This window comes from Salvelinus alpinus, chromosome 22, assembly GCF_045679555.1.
Source record: "Salvelinus alpinus chromosome 22, SLU_Salpinus.1, whole genome shotgun sequence".
In the NCBI taxonomy this organism is placed as follows: Eukaryota; Metazoa; Chordata; class Actinopteri; order Salmoniformes; family Salmonidae; genus Salvelinus; species Salvelinus alpinus.
Genome location: NC_092107.1, coordinates 50848638 through 50866723, shown reverse-complemented (window position 1 = coordinate 50866723; position 18086 = coordinate 50848638). Strand labels below are relative to the sequence as shown.

The 18086-nt window shown below is 48.2% G+C and overlaps 1 protein-coding gene across 16 annotated transcripts in view; it reads left to right on the top strand.

Annotated features, from left to right (window-relative positions):
* The window catches only part of aplp2 (amyloid beta (A4) precursor-like protein 2), a 140709-nt gene that overhangs the window by 104114 nt on the left and 18509 nt on the right, over positions 1-18086 (top strand). For all 16 annotated transcript variants that reach the window (XM_071360298.1, XM_071360297.1, XM_071360284.1 and 13 more), the window contains one exon: positions 5543-5716. In XM_071360298.1, the coding sequence (XP_071216399.1) occupies positions 5543-5716 (174 nt within the window). The remainder of the gene's footprint in view (positions 1-5542; positions 5717-18086) is intronic.

The following is an 18086-nucleotide window of genomic DNA, read 5'->3' as shown; positions in this document are numbered from 1 at the left end:
GTGCTGTTTCTCGATCTCTTTCTCTCTGTATCTCACCCTCTATCTCTGTATCTCTAGCTCTCTAGCTCTCTAGCTCTAGCTCTCTATCTCTGTATCTCTGTATCTCTATCTCTGTATCTCTCTGTATCTCTGTATCTCTATCTCTGTATCTCTCCCTCTCTCTCTGTATCTCTAGCTCTCTATCTCTGTATCTCTAGCTCTCTATCTCTGTATCTCTATCTCTGTATCTCTCCCTCTCTCTCTGTATCTCTAGCTCTCTATCTCTGTATCTCTAGCTCTCTATCTCTGTATCTCTAGCTCTCTCTCTGTATCTCTGTATCTCTATCTCTCTATCTCTGTATCTCTAGCTCTCTCTCTGTATCTCTGTATCTCTATCTCTCTATCTCTGTATCTCTAGCTCTCTATCTCTGTATCTCTAGCTCTCTATCTCTGTATCTCTAGCTCTCTATCTCTGTATCTCTAGCTCTCTCTCTCTCTATCTCTGTATCTCTAGCTCTCTATCTCTAGCTCTCTATCTCTAGCTCTCTAGCTCTCTAGCTCTCTAGCTCTCTATCTCTCCCTCTATCTCTCCCTCTATCTCTATCTATCCCTCTATCTCTATCTCTCTATCTATCTATCTATCTATCTCTCTATCTCTCTATCTCTATCTCTGTATCTCTCCCTCTATCTCTGTATCTCTCCCTCTATCTCTGTATCTCTCCCTCTATCTCTGTATCTCTCCATCTATCTCTGTATATCTAGCTCTCTTTCTCTCCCTCTATCTCTGTGTCTCTGTATCTCTCCCTCTGTATCTCTCCCTCTATCTCTGTATATCTCCCTCTATTTCTGTATCTCTCCCTCTATCTCTGTATCTCTAGCTCTCTCTCTCTCTATCTCTATCTCTATATCTCTGTATCTCTCCCTCTATCTCTGTATCTCTATCTCTCTATCTCTGTATCTCTCCCTCTATCTCTGTATCTCTCCATCTATCTCTGTATCTCTAGCTCTCTTTCTCTCCCTCTATCTCTGTGTCTCTGTATCTCTCCCTCTGTATATCTCCCTCTATTTCTGTATCTCTCCCTCTATCTCTGTATCTCTCCCTCTGTATCTCTAGCTCTGTATATCTCTCTATCGATTCAATTTAAGGGCTTTATTGGTATGGGAAACATATGTTAACATTGCCAAAGCAAGTGAAGTAGATAATAAACAAAAGTGAAATAAACAATACAAATTAACAGTAAACATTACACTCACAGAAGTTCCAAAATAATAACATATGTCACATTGTGTCTATATACAGTGTTGTAATGATGTGCAAATAGGAAGATAAAATAAACATAAATATAGGTTGTGTTTACAATGGTGTTTGTTCTTCACTGGTTGCCCTTTTCTTGTGGCAACAGGTCACACATCTTGCTGCTGTGATGAACACTGTGGTATTTCACCCAGTAGATATGGGAGTTTATCAAAATCGGGTTCTTTGTGGATCTGTGTATTCTGAGGGAAATATGTGTCTCTAATATGGTCATACATTGGGCAGGAGGTTAGGAAGTGCAGCTCAGTTCCCACATTTTGTGTGCAGTGTGCACATAGCCTGTCTTCTCTTGAGAGCCAGGTCTGTCTATGGTGGCCTTTCTCAATAGCAAGGCTATGCTCACTGAGTCTGTACATAGGCAAAGCTTTCCTTAAGTTTGGGTCAGTCACAGTGGTCAGGTATTCTGCCACTATGTACTCTCTGTTTAGGGCCAAATAGCATTCTAGTTTGCTCTGTTTTTTTGTTAATTCTTTCCAATGTGTCAAGTAATGATCTTTTTGTTTTCTCATGATTTGTTTGGGTCTAATTGTGCTGCTGTCCTGGGGCTCTGTGGGGTGTGTTTGTATTTGTGAACAGAGCCACAGGACCAGCTTGCTTAGGGGACTCTTCTCCAGGTTCATCTCTCTGTAGGTGATGGCTTTGTTATGGAAGGTTTGGGAATCGCTTCCTTTTAGGTGGTTGTAGAATTTAACGTCTCTTTTCTGGATTTTGATCATTAGTGGGTATCGGCCTAATTCTGCTCTGCATGCATTATTTGGTGTTTTACGTTGTTGCAGAATTCTGCATGCAGAGTCTCAATTTGGTGTTTGTCCCATTTTGTGAATCCTTGTTGGTTGGTGAGCGGACCCCAGACCTCACAACCATAAAGGGCAATGGGTTCTATAACTGATTCAAGTATTTTTAGCCAGATCCTAATTGCTATGTTGAATTTTATGTTCCTTTTGATGGCATAGAAGGCCCTTCTTGCCTTGTCTCTCAGATCGTTCACAGCTTTGTGGAAGTTACCTGTGGCTCTGATGTTTAGGCCGAGGTATGTATAGTTTTTTGTGTGCTCTCGGGCAACGGTGTCTAGATGGAATTTGTATTTGTTGTCCTGGCAACTGGACCTTTTTTTGGAACACCATTATTTTGGTCTTACTGAGATTTATTGTCAGGGCCCAGGTCTGTCAGGGCCCAGGTCTGACAGGGCCCAGGTCTGACAGAATCTGTGCAGAAGATCTAGGTGCTGCTGTAGGCCCTCCTTGGTTGGGGACAGAAACACCAGATCATCAGCAAACAGGAGACATTTGACTTCACATTCTAGTAGGGTGAGGCCGGGTGCTGCGGACTGTTCTAGTAGGGTGAGGCCGGGTGCTGCAGACTGTTCTAGTAGGGTGAGGCCGGGTGCTGCAGACTGTTCTAGTAGGGTGAGGCCGGGTGCTGCAGACTGTTCTAGTAGGGTGAGGCCGGGTGCTGCAGACGGTTCTAGTAGGGTGAGGCCGGGTGCTGCAGACTGTTCTAGTAGGGTGAGGCCGGGTGCTGCAGACGGTTCTAGTAGGGTGAGGCCGGGTGCTGCAGACTGTTCTAGTAGGGTGAGGCCGGGTGCTGCAGACGGTTCTAGTAGGGTGAGGCCGGGTGCTGCAGACGGTTCTAGTAGGGTGAGGCCGGGTGCTGCAGACGGTTCTAGTAGGGTGAGGCCGGGTGCTGCAGACGGTTCTAGTAGGGTGAGGCCGGGTGCTGCAGACGGTTCTAGTGCCCTCGCCAATTCGTTGGATTACCAGAATGCGTTGACCAGCAGTGTCTTCACAGACATTTTCAACCTCTTCCTGACCCAGTGTGTAATATCTACATGTTTCAAGCAGACCACCATAGTCCTTGTGCCCAAGAACACTAAGGTGACCTGCCTAAATGTCTACCGCCCCATAAAACTCACATCTGTAGCCATGAAATTCTTTGAAAGGCGTGTCATGGCTCACAACAACAACACCAGACACCCTGGATCCACTACATTTTACACCATCATCCCCAGACACCCTGGATCCACTACAATTTACACCATCATCCCCAGACACCCTGGATCCACTACAATTTACACCATCATCCCCAGACACCCTGGATCCACTACAATTTACACCATCATCCCCAGACACCCTGGATCCACTACAATTTACATACGTATCAAAAGGTTGGCTTGTCCTCATTTAAAGTCACATCATTACTCGCCCTCTTTGTTTACAAAGCTCTACTGCACAACATTTACATTACATTTACATTTAAGTCATTTAGCAGACGCTCTTATCCAGAGCGACTCACAACCTCACTTTGTAGTTGAAGTATAAAGACATTTGCGGTGTTGGTTAACTCTTGAGCTTCCACGTCTCTCTACCGAATTGGGGTTTTAGTTTTGATGCGCCCCACTGCTGGAACAATCTGCAGATCTTGTTGAAAAGGGATGTTCAGGCAGTTTAGGGTATTATCTATGATTTGTATTTGAGTTTTGTTTTTGTTGTATTTTATCTGTTGCTTGTAAAACGCAGGGCTCCATTGTAAAAAAGACCTTGGTCTCAATGGGATTCCCTGTTGAAATAAAGGTCAAATACCGCCCCAACAGATCTACAGATTACACAATCTCTATTGCACTCCACACTGCCCTTTCCCACCTGGACAAAAGGAACACCTTCGTGAGAATGCTGTTCATTGACTACAGCTCAGCGTTCAACACCATAGTACCCTCAAAGCTCACCACTAAGCTAAGGACCCTGGGACTAAACACCTCCCTCTGCAACTGGATCCTGGACTTCCTGACGGGCCGTCCCCCAGGTGGTGAGGGTAGGCAAGAGCACATTCGCCACGCTGACCCTCGGAAGTGTGCACTTAGTCTCCTTATGTACTTCCTGTTCATCCACAACTGCGAGGCCAAAACCATCATTAAGTTTGCTGACGACGCAACAGTGGTAGGCCTGATCACCGATGACGATGAGACGGCCTATAGGGAGGAGGTCAGAGACCTGACAGTGTAGTGCCAGGACAACAACCTCTCCCTCAATGTCTGCAAAAGACAAAAGGACAAAAGATTTCCTGATCTACAGGAAAATGAAGGCCGCACACGCCCCCATCCACATCAACAAGGCTGCAGTAGAGCGGGTCGAGAGCGTCACGTTCCTCGGGGGTCCACATCACTATGGAATTAATATGGTCCACACACACACACACCAACACAGCAACGCCTCTTACCCGTCAGGAGGAGGATACATGTTCTAGTTTTACAGATCCTCAATCAATTCTGCACCATCGAGAGCATCTTGACTGGCTGCATCACCGCTTGGTATGGCAGCTGCTCGGCATCCGACCACAAAGGCGCTACAGAGGGTAGCCTGCCATCCAGAACCTCTATACCAGGCGGTGTCAGAGGAAGGCCCTAAAGATTGTCAAAGACTCCAGTCAACAAAGTCATGAACTGTTCTCTCTGCTATCTCATGGCAGGCGGTACCGATGCACCAAATCTGGAACCAACAGGACCCTGAACAGCTTCTACCCCCAAGACATAAAACTGCTAAATAGTTCAATAGTTAGTTCAATAGCTACCCGGTCTAACTATTTAACTATCTGCATTGACCCTTTTTGCACGAACTATTTTGACTCCTCACATACCCTATTGTTACTAGGCAACAGGATAGATAATAAACAGTAACTTTATCCCTACCTATATGTACATATCTACCTCAACTACCTCATGCCCCTGCACATCACCTCTGTACTGGGACCCCATGTATAAAAGTTATCGTTACTCATTGTGGACTTATTTCTAGTGTTATTCATTTTTCTATAATATTATTTTTTAAATTGTTGTGAAGGGCCCGTAAGTAAGCAATTCACCTGTTCTTTACAAAGTGACAAATAAAACGATTCCATGATCTCTCCTCCTCCTCCTCCTTTCTTCTCCTCCTTTCCTCACTTCCTCTCCTCCTCCTCTCCTCACTTCCTCTCCTCCTCCTCCTCTCCTCACTTCCTCTCCTCCTCCTCTCCTCTTCTCCTCCTGTCCTCACTTCCTCTCCTCCTCCTCTCCTCTTCTCCTCCTGTCCTCACTTCCTCTCCTCCTCCTCTCCTCCTCCTCCTCTCCTCACTTCCTCTCCTCACTTCCTCTCCTCACTTCCTCTCCTCACTTCCTCTCGTCACTTCCTCTCCTCCTCCTCTCCTCCTCCTCCTCTCCTCACTTCCTCTCCTCCTCCTCTCCTCCTCCTCTCCTCCTCTTCTCCTCCTGTCCTCTAGATGAGTTGCTTCAGGAGCAGAGGGCAGACATGGACCAGTTCCTGTCGTCCATCTCAGAGTCTCAGCCGGACGTTACCGTGTCATCAGAGGAGAGTGTGGAGCTTCCTGTCTCCGAGGGGAAACCCTACCGCCCCTTCCAGGTCACCTCCCTGGGATCGCGACCTGAACCAGAGGGTGAGACCCAGACTAAAACACTATTTCATACCCTATACCCCTCTCAACCAAGTGTGCACTTGCCCACTCCGCCCTCAGAAATCCGGGTAGAACTGTAAACTCACTCTAACCAAGGTAACCAAGGTTACACTACATAAGTCCATGAGGGGTAGTGAACGAGTGCACACTTTAGGGAGAATCGTTGAGAATGGAAGTGCAGTCCTAGTCCTGGGCAGTATTGTAGACAGCTAAAGCCTGGTCCTGGTCCTAGTACTGGGCAGTATTGTAGACAGATAAAGCCTGGTCCAAGTCCTAGTACTGGGCAGTATTGTGGACAGATAAAGCCTGGTCCTAGTCCTAGTACTGGGCAGTATTGTAGACAGATAAAGCCTGGTCCTGGTCCTAGTACTGGGCAGTATTGTAGACAGATAAAGCCTGGTCCTAGTACTGGGCAGTATTGTAGACAGATAAAGCCTGGTCCTAGTACTGGGCAGTATTGTAGACAGATAAAGCCTGGTCCTAGTCCTAGTAATGGGCAGTATTGTGGACAGATAAAGCCTGGTCCTAGTACTGGGCAGTATTGTGGACAGATAAAGCCTGGTCCTGGTCCTAGTACTGGGCAGTATTGTGGACAGATAAAGCCTGGTCCTGGTCCTAGTACTGGGCAGTATTGTAGATAGATAAAGCCTGGTCCTAGTACTGGGCAGTATTGTGGACAGATAAAGCCTGGTCCTGGTCCTAGTACTGGGCAGTATTGTAGACAGATAAAGCCTGGTCCTAGTACTGGGCAGTATTGTAGACAGCTAAAGCCTGGTCCTAGTACTGGGCAGTATTGTAGACAGCTAAAGCCTAGTCCTAGTACTGGGCAGTATTGTAGACAGATAAAGCCTGGTCCTAGTACTGGGCAGTATTGTAGACAGCTAAAGCCTGGTCCTAGTACTGGGCAGTATTGTAGACAGCTAAAGCCTGGTCCTAGTACTGGGCAGTATTGTAGACAGATAAAGCCTGGTCCTGGTCCTAGTACTGGGCAGTATTGTAGACAGCTAAAGACTGGTCCTGGTCCTAGTACTGGGCAGTATTGTAGACAGATAAAGCCTGGTCCTAGTCCTAGTACTGGGCAGTATTGTAGACAGATAAAGCCTGGTCCTAGTCCTAGTACTGGGCAGTATTGTAGACAGATAAAGCCTGGTCCTAGTCCTAGTACTGGGCAGTATTGTAGACAGCTAAAGCCTGGTCCTGGTCCTAGTACTGGGCAGTATTGTAGACAGATAAAGCCTGGTCCTAGTACTGGGCAGTATTGTAGACAGATAAAGCCTGGTCCTAGTAATGGGCAGTATTGTGGACAGCTAAAGCCTGGTCCTAGTACTAGTACTGGGCAGTATTGTAGACAGATAAAGCCTGGTCCTGGTCCTAGTACTGGGCAGTATTGTAGACAGATAAAGCCTGGTCCTAGTCCTAGTACTGGGCAGTATTGTAGACAGCTAAAGCCTGGTCCTAGTACTGGGCAGTATTGTAGACAGATAAAGCCTGGTCCTAGTACTGGGCAGTATTGTAGACAGATAAAGCCTGGTCCTGGTACTGGGCAGTATTGTAGACAGATAAAGCCTGGTCCTGGTCCTAGTACTGGGCAGTATTGTAGACAGATAAAGCCTGGTCCTAGTACTGGGCAGTATTGTAGACAGATAAAGCCTGGTCCTAGTCCTAGTAATGGGCAGTATTGTGGACAGATAAAGCCTGGTCCTAGTACTGGGCAGTATTGTGGACAGATAAAGCCTGGTCCTGGTCCTAGTACTGGGCGGTATTGTAGACAGATAAAGCCTGGTCCAAGTCCTAGTACTGGGCAGTATTGTAGACAGCTAAAGCCTGGTCCTAGTACTGGGCAGTATTGTAGACAGATAAAGCCTGGTCCTAGTACTGGGCAGTATTGTAGACAGATAAAGCCTGGTCCTGGTCCTAGTACTGGGCAGTATTGTAGACAGATAAAGCCTGGTCCAAGTCCTAGTACTGGGCAGTATTGTGGACAGATAAAGCCTGGTCCTAGTCCTAGTAATGGGCAGTATTGTAGACAGATAAAGCCTGGTCCTAGTACTGGGCAGTATTGTGGACAGATAAAGCCTGGTCCTAGTCCTAGTAATGGGCAGTATTGTAGATAGATAAAGCCTGGTCCTAGTACTGGGCAGTATTGTGGACAGATAAAGCCTGGTCCTGGTCCTAGTACTGGGCAGTATTGTAGACAGATAAAGCCTGGTCCTGGTCCTAGTACTGGGCAGTATTGTAGACAGATAAAGCCTGGTCCTAGTACTGGGCAGTATTGTAGACAGCTAAAGCCTGGTCCTAGTACTGGGCAGTATTGTAGACAGCTAAAGCCTAGTCCTAGTACTGGGCAGTATTGTAGACAGATAGAGCCTGGTCCTAGTCCTAGTACTGGGCAGTATTGTAGACAGATAAAGCCTGGTCCTAGTACTGGGCAGTATTGTAGACAGATAAAGCCTGGTCCTAGTACTGGGCAGTATTGTAGACAGCTAAAGACTGGTCCTGGTCCTAGTATTGGGCAGTATTGTAGACAGATAAAGCCTGGTCCTAGTACTGGGCAGTATTGTAGACAGCTAAAGCCTGGTCCTAGTACTGGGCAGTATTGTAGACAGATAAAGCCTGGTCCTGGTCCTAGTACTGGGCAGTATTGTAGACAGCTAAAGACTGGTCCTGGTCCTAGTACTGGGCAGTATTGTAGACAGCTAAAGCCTGGTCCTAGTACTGGACAGTATTGTAGACAGATAAAGCCTGGTCCTAGTACTGGGCAGTATTGTAGACAGATAAAGCCTGGTCCTGGTCCTAGTACTGGGCAGTATTGTAGACAGATAAAGCCTGGTCCAAGTCCTAGTACTGGGCAGTATTGTGGACAGATAAAGCCTGGTCCTAGTCCTAGTAATGGGCAGTATTGTAGACAGATAAAGCCTGGTCCTAGTACTGGGCAGTATTGTGGACAGATAAAGCCTGGTCCTAGTCCTAGTAATGGGCAGTATTGTAGATAGATAAAGCCTGGTCCTAGTACTGGGCAGTATTGTGGACAGATAAAGCCTGGTCCTGGTCCTAGTACTGGGCAGTATTGTGGACAGATAAAGCCTGGTCCTAGTCCTAGTACTGGGCAGTATTGTAGACAGATAAAGCCTGGTCCTGGTCCTAGTACTGGGCAGTATTGTAGACAGATAAAGCCTGGTCCTAGTACTGGGCAGTATTGTAGACAGCTAAAGCCTGGTCCTAGTACTGGGCAGTATTGTAGACAGCTAAAGCCTAGTCCTAGTACTGGGCAGTATTGTAGACAGATAGACCCTGGTCCTAGTACTGGGCAGTATTGTAGACAGATAAAGCCTGGTCCTAGTACTGGGCAGTATTGTAGACAGCTAAAGACTGGTCCTGGTCCTAGTATTGGGCAGTATTGTAGACAGATAAAGCCTGGTCCTAGTACTGGGCAGTATTGTAGACAGATAAAGCCTGGTCCTAGTACTGGGCAGTATTGTAGACAGATAAAGCCTGGTCCTGGTCCTAGTACTGGGCAGTATTGTAGACAGCTAAAGACTGGTCCTGGTCCTAGTACTGGGCAGTATTGTAGACAGATAAAGCCTGGTCCTAGTCCTAGTACTGGGCAGTATTGTAGACAGCTAAAGCCTGGTCCTGGTCCTAGTACTGAGCAATATTGTAGAGAGCTAAAGCCTGGTCCTAGTACTGGGCAGTATTGTAGACAGATAAAGCCTGGTCCTAGTACTGGGCAGTATTGTAGACAGATAAAGCCTGGTCCTAGTACTGGGCAGTATTGTAGACAGATAAAGCCTGGTCCTAGTACTGGTCAGTATTGTAGACAGATAAAGCCTGGTCCTAGTACTGGGCAGTATTGTGGACAGTTAAAGCCTGGTCCTAGTACTGAGCAGTATTGTAGACAGCTAAAGCCTGGTCCTGGTCCTAGTGCTGGGCAGTATTGTAGACAGATAAAGCCTGGTCCTAGTACTGGGCAGTATTGTAGACAGATAAAGCCTGGTCCTAGTACTGGGCAGTATTGTGGACAGTTAAAGCCTGGTCCTAGTACTGAGCAGTATTGTAGACAGCTAAAGCCTGGTCCTGGTCCTAGTACTGGGCAGTATTGTAGACAGATAAAGCCTGGTCCTGGTCCTAGTCCTGGGCAGTATTGTAGACAGCTAAAGCCTGGTCCTGGTCCTAGTACTGGGCAGTATTGTAGACAGCTAAAGCCTGGTCCTAGTACTGGGCAGTATTGTAGACAGCTAAAGCCTGGTCCTGGTCCTAGTACTGGGCAGTATTGTAGACAGATAAAGCCTGGTCCTAGTCCTAGTACTGGGCAGTATTGTGGACAGATAAAGCCTGGTCCTAGTACTGGGCAGTATTGTAGACAGATAAAGCCTGGTCCTAGTACTGGGCAGTATTGTAGACAGATAAAGCCTGGTCCTGGTCCGAGTACTGGGCAGTATTGTAGACAGCTAAAGCCTGGTCCTAGTACTGGGCAGTATTGTAGACAGATACAGCCTGGTCCTGGTCCTAGTACTGGGCAGTATTGTAGACAGCTAAAGCCTGGTCCTGGTACTGGGCAGTATTGTAGACAGATAAAGCCTGGTCCTCCAAGTACTGGGCAGTATTGTAGACAGATAAAGCCTGGTCCTGGTCCAAGTACTGGGCAGTATTGTAGACAGCTAAAGCCTGGTCCTAGTACTGGGCAGTATTGTAGACAGCTAAAGCCTGGTCCTAGTACTGGGCAGTATTGTAGACAGATAAAGCCTGGTCCTAGTCCTAGTACTGGGCAGTATTGTAGACAGATAAAGCCTGGTCCTAGTCCTAGTACTGGGCAGTATTGTAGACAGATAAAGCCTGGTCCTAGTCCTAGTACTGGGCAGTATTGTAGACAGATAAAGCCTGGTCCTGGTCCTGGTACTGGGCAGTATTGTAGACAGATAAAGCCTGGTCCTGGTCCTGGGCAGTATTGTAGACAGATAAAGCCTGGTCCTGGTCCTAGTACTGGGCAGTATTGTAGACAGATAACGCCTAGTCCTGGTCCTAGTACTGGGCAGTATTGTAGACAGATAAAGCCTGGTCCTGGTCCTAGTACTGGGCAGTATTGTAGACAGATAAAGCCTGGTCCTAGTACTGGGCAGTATTGTAGACAGATAAAGCCTGGTCCTAGTACTGGGCAGTATTGTAGACAGATAAAGCCTGGTCCTAGTACTGGGCAGTATTGTAGACAGATAAAGCCTGGTCCTAGTACTGGGCAGTATTGTAGACAGATAAAGCCTGGTCCTAGTACTGGGCAGTATTGTAGACAGATAAAGCCTGGTCCTAGTACTGGGCAGTATTGTAGACAGCTAAAGCCTGGTCCTAGTACTGGGCAGTATTGTAGACAGCTAAAGCCTGGTCCTAGTACTGGGCAGTATTGTAGACAGCTAAAGCCTGGTCCTAGTCCTAGTACTGGGCAGTATTGTAGACAGATAAAGCCTGGTCCTGGTCCTAGTACTGGGCAGTATTGTAGACAGCTAAAGCCTGGTCCTGGTCCTAGTACTGGGCAGTATTGTAGACAGCTAAAGCCTGGTCCTAGTACTGGGCAGTATTGTAGACAGCTAAAGCCTGGTCCTAGTACTGGGCAGTATTGTAGACAGCTAAAGCCTGGTCCTGGTCCTGGTACTGGGCAGTATTGTAGACAGCTAAAGCCTGGTCCTAGTACTGGGTAGTATTGTAGACAGATAAAGCCTCGTCCTAGTACTGGGCAGTATTGTAGACAGCTAAAGCCTGGTCCTAGTACTGGGCAGTATTGTAGACAGCTAAAGCCTGGTCCTAGTACTGGGCAGTATTGTAGACAGCTAAAGCCTGGTCCTGGTACTGGGCAGTATTGTAGACAGCTAAAGCCTGGTCCTGGTACTGGGCAGTATTGTAGACAGCTAAAGCCTGGTCCTAGTACTGGGCAGTATTGTAGACAGATAAAGCCTGGTCCTAGTACTGGGCAGTATTGTAGACAGATAAATCCTGGTCCTAGTACTGGGCAGTATTGTACACAGCTAAAGCCTGGTCCTGGTCCTAGTACTGGGCAGTATTGTGGACAGATAAAGCCTGGTCCTGGTCCTGGTACTGGGCAGTATTGTAGACAGATAAAGCCTAGTCCTAGTACTGGGCAGTATTGTAGACAGATAAAGCCTGTTATCAGTGTTACCTAAGTATGGAAGACAAAACAACAGCATAGGACCTTGATGCACTGGAACACTGAGCTGTTCCACAGTTAGAGGGACACTAATGTCCTCTGTGTGACTGGAGGAGAGGAGGGAAGATGAGAGGAGAGTGTTGTGCTAGATGTGGAGGCGTGTGGTGGTTGTGGCTCATATCTGAGCCAGCATGGCTCCCAGCCTTCAACATAATGCCATTGAAGTTCAGAGAAACTCACAAGTCCTCCGGCTCTGCTGCAGCTAGAGCTGGAACAAAACATGAATACTGCTGCAGCTAGAGCTGGAACAAAACATTAATACTGCTGCAGCTAGAGCTGGAACAAAACATGAATACTGCTGCAGCTAGAGCTGGAACAAAACATGAATAGTGCTGCAGCTAGAGCTGGAACAAAACATTAATACTGCTGCAGCTAGAGCTGGAACAAAACATTAATACTGCTAGAGCTGGAACAAAACATTACTGCTGCAGCTAGAGCTGGAACAAAACATGAATACTGCTGCAGCTAGAGCTGGAACAAAACATTACTACTGCTGCAGCTAGAGCTGGAACAAAACATTAATACTGCTGCAGCTAGAGCTGGAACAAAACATTAATCCTGCTGCAGCTAGAACTGGAACAAAACATTACTACTGCTGCAGCTAGAGCTGGAACAAAACATTACTACTGCTGCAGCTAGAGCTGGACCAAAACATTAATACTGCTGCAGCTAGAGCTGGAACAAAACATTACTACTGCTGCAGCTAGAGCTGGAACAAAACATTAATACTGCTGCAGCTAGAGCTGGAACAAAACATTACTACTGCTGCAGCTAGAGCTGGAACAAAACATTACTACTGCTGCAGCTAGAGCTGGAACAAAACATTACTACTGCTGCAGCTAGAGCTGGAACAAAACATTACTACTGCTGCAGCTAGAGCTGGAACAAAACATTAATACTGCTGCAGCTAGAGCTGGAACAAAACATTAATCCTGCTGCAGCTAGAACTGGAACAAAACATTACTACTGCTGCAGCTAGAGCTGGAACAAAACATTACTACTGCTGCAGCTAGAGCTGGAACAAAACATTAATACTGCTGCAGCTAGAGCTGGAACAAAACATTAATCCTGCTGCAGCTAGAACTGGAACAAAACATTACTACTGCTGCAGCTAGAGCTGGAACAAAACATTACTACTGCTGCAGCTAGAGCTGGACCAAAACATTAATACTGCTGCAGCTAGAGCTGGAACAAAACATTACTACTGGTGCAGCTAGAGCTGGAACAAAACATTAATACTGCTGCAGCTAGAGCTGGAACAAAACATTACTACTGCTGCAGCTAGAGCTGGAACAAAACATTACTACTGCTGCAGCTAGAGCTGGAACAAAACATTACTACTGCTGCAGCTAGAGCTGGAACAAAACATTACTACTGCTGCAGCTAGAGCTGGAACAAAACATTAATACTGCTGCAGCTAGAGCTGGAACAAAACATTAATCCTGCTGCAGCTAGAACTGGAACAAAACATTACTACTGCTGCAGCTAGAGCTGGAACAAAACATTACTACTGCTGCAGCTAGAGCTGGACCAAAACATTAATACTGCTGCAGCTAGAGCTGGAACAAAACATTACTACTGGTGCAGCTAGAGCTGGAACAAAACATTAATACTGCTGCAGCTAGAGATGGAACAAAACATTACTACTGCTGCAGCTAGAGCTGGAACAAAACATTACTACTGCTGCAGCTAGAGCTGGAACAAAACATTTACAGATCCTCAATCAAATCAACCAGCCTCTCCTCTCCTCGTCAGGACCACTGCTGCAGCACCACCCTCGTTATCTCCTCGTCAGTACTACTGCTGCAGCACCACCCTCGTTATCTCCTCGTCAGTACTACTGCTGCAGCACCACCCTCGTTATCTCCTCGTCAGTACTCCTGCTGCAGCACCACCCTCGTTATCTCCCCGTCGGTACTACTGCTGCAGCACCACCCTCGTTATCTCCTCGTCAGTACTCCTGCTGCAGCACCACCCTCGTTATCTCCTCGTCAGTACTCCTGCTGCAGCACCACCCTCGTTATCTCCCCGTCGGTACTCCTGCTGCAGCACCACCCTCGTTATCTCCTCGTCGGTACTACTGCTGCAGCACCATCCTCGTTATCTCCCCGTCGGTACTACTGCTGCGGCACCACCCTCGTTATCTCCTCGTCGGTACTCCTGCTGCAGCACCACCCTCGTTATCTCCTCGTCGGTACTGTTGCTGCAGCACTATCCTCGTTATCTCCTCGTCGGTACTACTGCTGCAGCACCACCCTCGTTATCTCCTCGTCAGTACTCCTGCTGCAGCACCACCCTCGTTATCTCCTCGTCGGTACTACTGCTGCAGCACCACCCTCGTTATCTCCTCGTCGGTACTGTTGCTGCAGCACTATCCTCGTTATCTCCTCGTCGGTACTGTTGCTGCAGCACCACCCTCGTTATCTCCTCGTCGGTACTCCTGCTGCGGCACCACCCTCGTTATCTCCTCGTCGGTACTCCTGCTGCAGCACCACCCTCGTTATCTCCTCGCCGGTACTGTTGCTGCAGCACCACCCTCGTTATCTCCTCGTCGGTACTCCTGCTGCGGCACCACCCTCGTTATCTCCTCGTCGGTACTCCTGCTGCAGTACCACCCTCGTTATCTCCTCGGCGGTACTGTTGCTGCAGCACCACCCTCGTTATCTCCTCGTCGGTACTACTGCTGCAGCACCACCCTCGTTATCTCCTCGTCGGTACTGTTGCTGCAGCACTATCCTCGTTATCTCCTCGTCGGTACTGTTGCTGCAGCACCACCCTCGTTATCTCCTCGTCGGTACTCCTGCTGCAGCACCACCCTCGTTATCTCCTCGTCAGTACTCCTGCTGCAGCACCACCCTCGTTATCTCCTCGTCAGTACTCCTGCTGCAGCACCACCCTCGTTATCTCCTCGTCGGTACTACTGCTGCAGCACCACCCTCGTTATCTCCTCGTCGGTACTGTTGCTGCAGCACTATCCTCGTTATCTCCTCGTCGGTACTACTGCTGCAGCACCACCCTCGTTATCTCCTCGTCGGTACTGTTGCTGCAGCACTATCCTCGTTATCTCCTCGTCGGTACTGTTGCTGCAGCACCACCCTCGTTATCTCCTCGTCGGTACTCCTGCTGCAGCACCACCCTCGTTATCTCCTCGTCAGTACTCCTGCTGCAGCACCACCCTCGTTATCTCCTCGTCGGTACTACTGCTGCAGCACCACCCTCGTTATCTCCTCGTCGGTACTGTTGCTGCAGCACTATCCTCGTTATCTCCTCGTCGGTACTGTTGCTGCAGCACCACCCTCGTTATCTCCTCGTCGGTACTCCTGCTGCGGCACCACCCTCGTTATCTCCTCGTCGGTACTCCTGCTGCGGCACCACCCTCGTTATCTCCTCGTCGGTACTCCTGCTGCAGCACCACCCTCGTTATCTCCTCGTCGATACTGTTGCTGCAGCACCACCCTCGTTATCTCCTCGTCGGTACTCCTGCTGCGGCACCACCCTCGTTATCTCCTCGTCGGTACTCCTGCTGCGACACCACCCTCGTTATCTCCTCGTCGGTACTCCTGCTGCAGCACCACCCTCGTTATCTCCTCGTCGGTACTGTTGCTGCAGCACCATCCTCGTTATCTCCCCGTCGGTACTACTGCTGCGGCACCACCCTCGTTATCTCCTCGTCGGTACTCCTGCTGCAGCACCACCCTCGTTATCTCCTCGTCGGTACTGTTGCTGCAGCACTATCCTCGTTATCTCCTCGTCGGTACTACTGCTGCAGCACCACCCTCGTTATCTCCTCGTCAGTACTCCTGCTGCAGCACCACCCTCGTTATCTCCTCGTCGGTACTACTGCTGCAGCACCACCCTCGTTATCTCCTCGTCGGTACTGTTGCTGCAGCACTATCCTCGTTATCTCCTCGTCGGTACTGTTGCTGCAGCACCACCCTCGTTATCTCCTCGTCAGTACTCCTGCTGCAGCACCACCCTCGTTATCTCCTCGTCGGTACTACTGCTGCAGCACCACCCTCGTTATCTCCTCGTCGGTACTGTTGCTGCAGCACCATCCTCGTTATCTCCTCGTCGGTACTACTGCTGCAGCACCACCCTCGTTATCTCCTCGTCGGTACTGTTGCTGCAGCACCATCCTCGTTATCTCCTCGTCGGTACTGTTGCTGCAGCACCACCCTCGTTATCTCCTCGTCGGTACTCCTGCTGCAGCACCACCCTCGTTATCTCCTCGTCAGTACTCCTGCTGCAGCACCACCCTCGTTATCTCCTCGTCAGTACTCCTGCTGCAGCACCACCCTCGTTATCTCCTCGTCGGTACTACTGCTGCAGCACCACCCTCGTTATCTCCTCGTCGGTACTGTTGCTGCAGCACCATCCTCGTTATCTCCTCGTCGGTACTGTTGCTGCAGCACCACCCTCGTTATCTCCTCGTCGGTACTCCTGCTGCGGCACCACCCTCGTTATCTCCTCGTCGGTACTCCTGCTGCGGCACCACCCTCGTTATCTCCTCGTCGGTACTCCTGCTGCAGCACCACCCTCGTTATCTCCTCGTCGATACTGTTGCTGCAGCACCACCCTCGTTATCTCCTCGTCGGTACTCCTGCTGCGACACCACCCTCGTTATCTCCTCGTCGGTACTCCTGCTGCAGCACCACCCTCGTTATCTCCTCGTCGGTACTGTTGCTGCAGCACCACCCTCGTTATCTCCTCGTCGGTACTCCTGCTGCAGCACCACCCTCGTTATCTCCTCGTCGGTACTCCTGCTGCGGCACCACCCTCGTTATCTCCTCGTCGGTACTCCTGCTGCGGCACCACCCTCGTTATCTCCTCGTCGGTACTCCTGCTGCAGCACCACCCTCGTTATCTCCTCGTCGGTACTGTTGCTGCGGCACCACCCTCGTTATCTCCTCGTCGGTACTCCTGCTGCGGCACCACCCTCGTTATCTCTCCCGTTACTGTCACACGCTGCTAATAAACTAAATATTTAAAACCTTCAATCAGAAACTAAAGCCAGGTAGTGATTGTTGCCAGGTAGGTAGTGATTGTTGCCAGGTGAGTGTTGCCAGGTAGGGAAAAATACAAATTAGAACTAAATCCCAGATGAACATAGAACGACATGCCTCGGGGGGGATTTCAAGGTTGTCATAGTTTTGTGATTTAATATTAGTTTTTATTTCTATCCGTTTTTTAATCTGTTTAGTTTGTTAGTTGGCAGACTTGATTTACTCGTTTTTATTTGGTTTCAGTTTGATATAAATGATTATTTAGATTTTATATTATTTAGTGTCAGTGACAGAAAGTAGCCTATGCGTGGGAGTCTAGGAGCTTGTCATTTATTTTGGGGGGGATGTAGTAATTCATAAAATGACGGGCCAGGACCATAGACTTGGATAGACATCTCTGTATCGTCATGATGTCGTTTGTGAGCATGTGCAGTACCGTTGAGGCCAGCCAGGACCATAGACTTGGATAGACATCTCTGTATCGTCATGATGTCGTTTGTGAGCATGTGCAGTACCGTTGAGGCCAGCCAGGACCATAGACTTGGATAGACATCTCTGTATCGTCATGATGTCGTTTGTGAGCATGTGCAGTACCGTTGAGGCCAGCCAGGACCATAGACTTGGATAGACATCTCCGTATCGTCATGATGTCCTCTGTGAGCATGTGCAGTACTGTTGAGGCCATCTCTATCTTGGAACTAGTTCATGTTCTTGATGACCCGGTTGTCACGACTCCAACCGGGTCATCAGGTGGGATCAGCAAGTGAAGTTTTAAAGTTCCGGCCAGTTGACTAAATCAAAATGGTGGAAGTCCTCAATGGCGCTGCCAATGCCAACACAGGCCACTAGAGGACTCAATGGCCAGGAATGTTGGTTAGGTTTAAATGATAAATGAATCATAATGTTGGTTAGGTTTTAAATGATAAATGGATCATAATGTTGGTTAGGTTTTAACTGATAAATGAATCATAATGTTGGTTAGGTTTTAAATGATAAATGAATCATAATGTTGGTTAGGTTTTAAATGATAAATGAATCATAATGTTGGTAAGGTTTTAAATGATAAATGAATCATAATGTTGGTTAGGTTTAAATGATAAATGAATCATAATGTAAAGAAGAGAAAAAAGCATTGGAT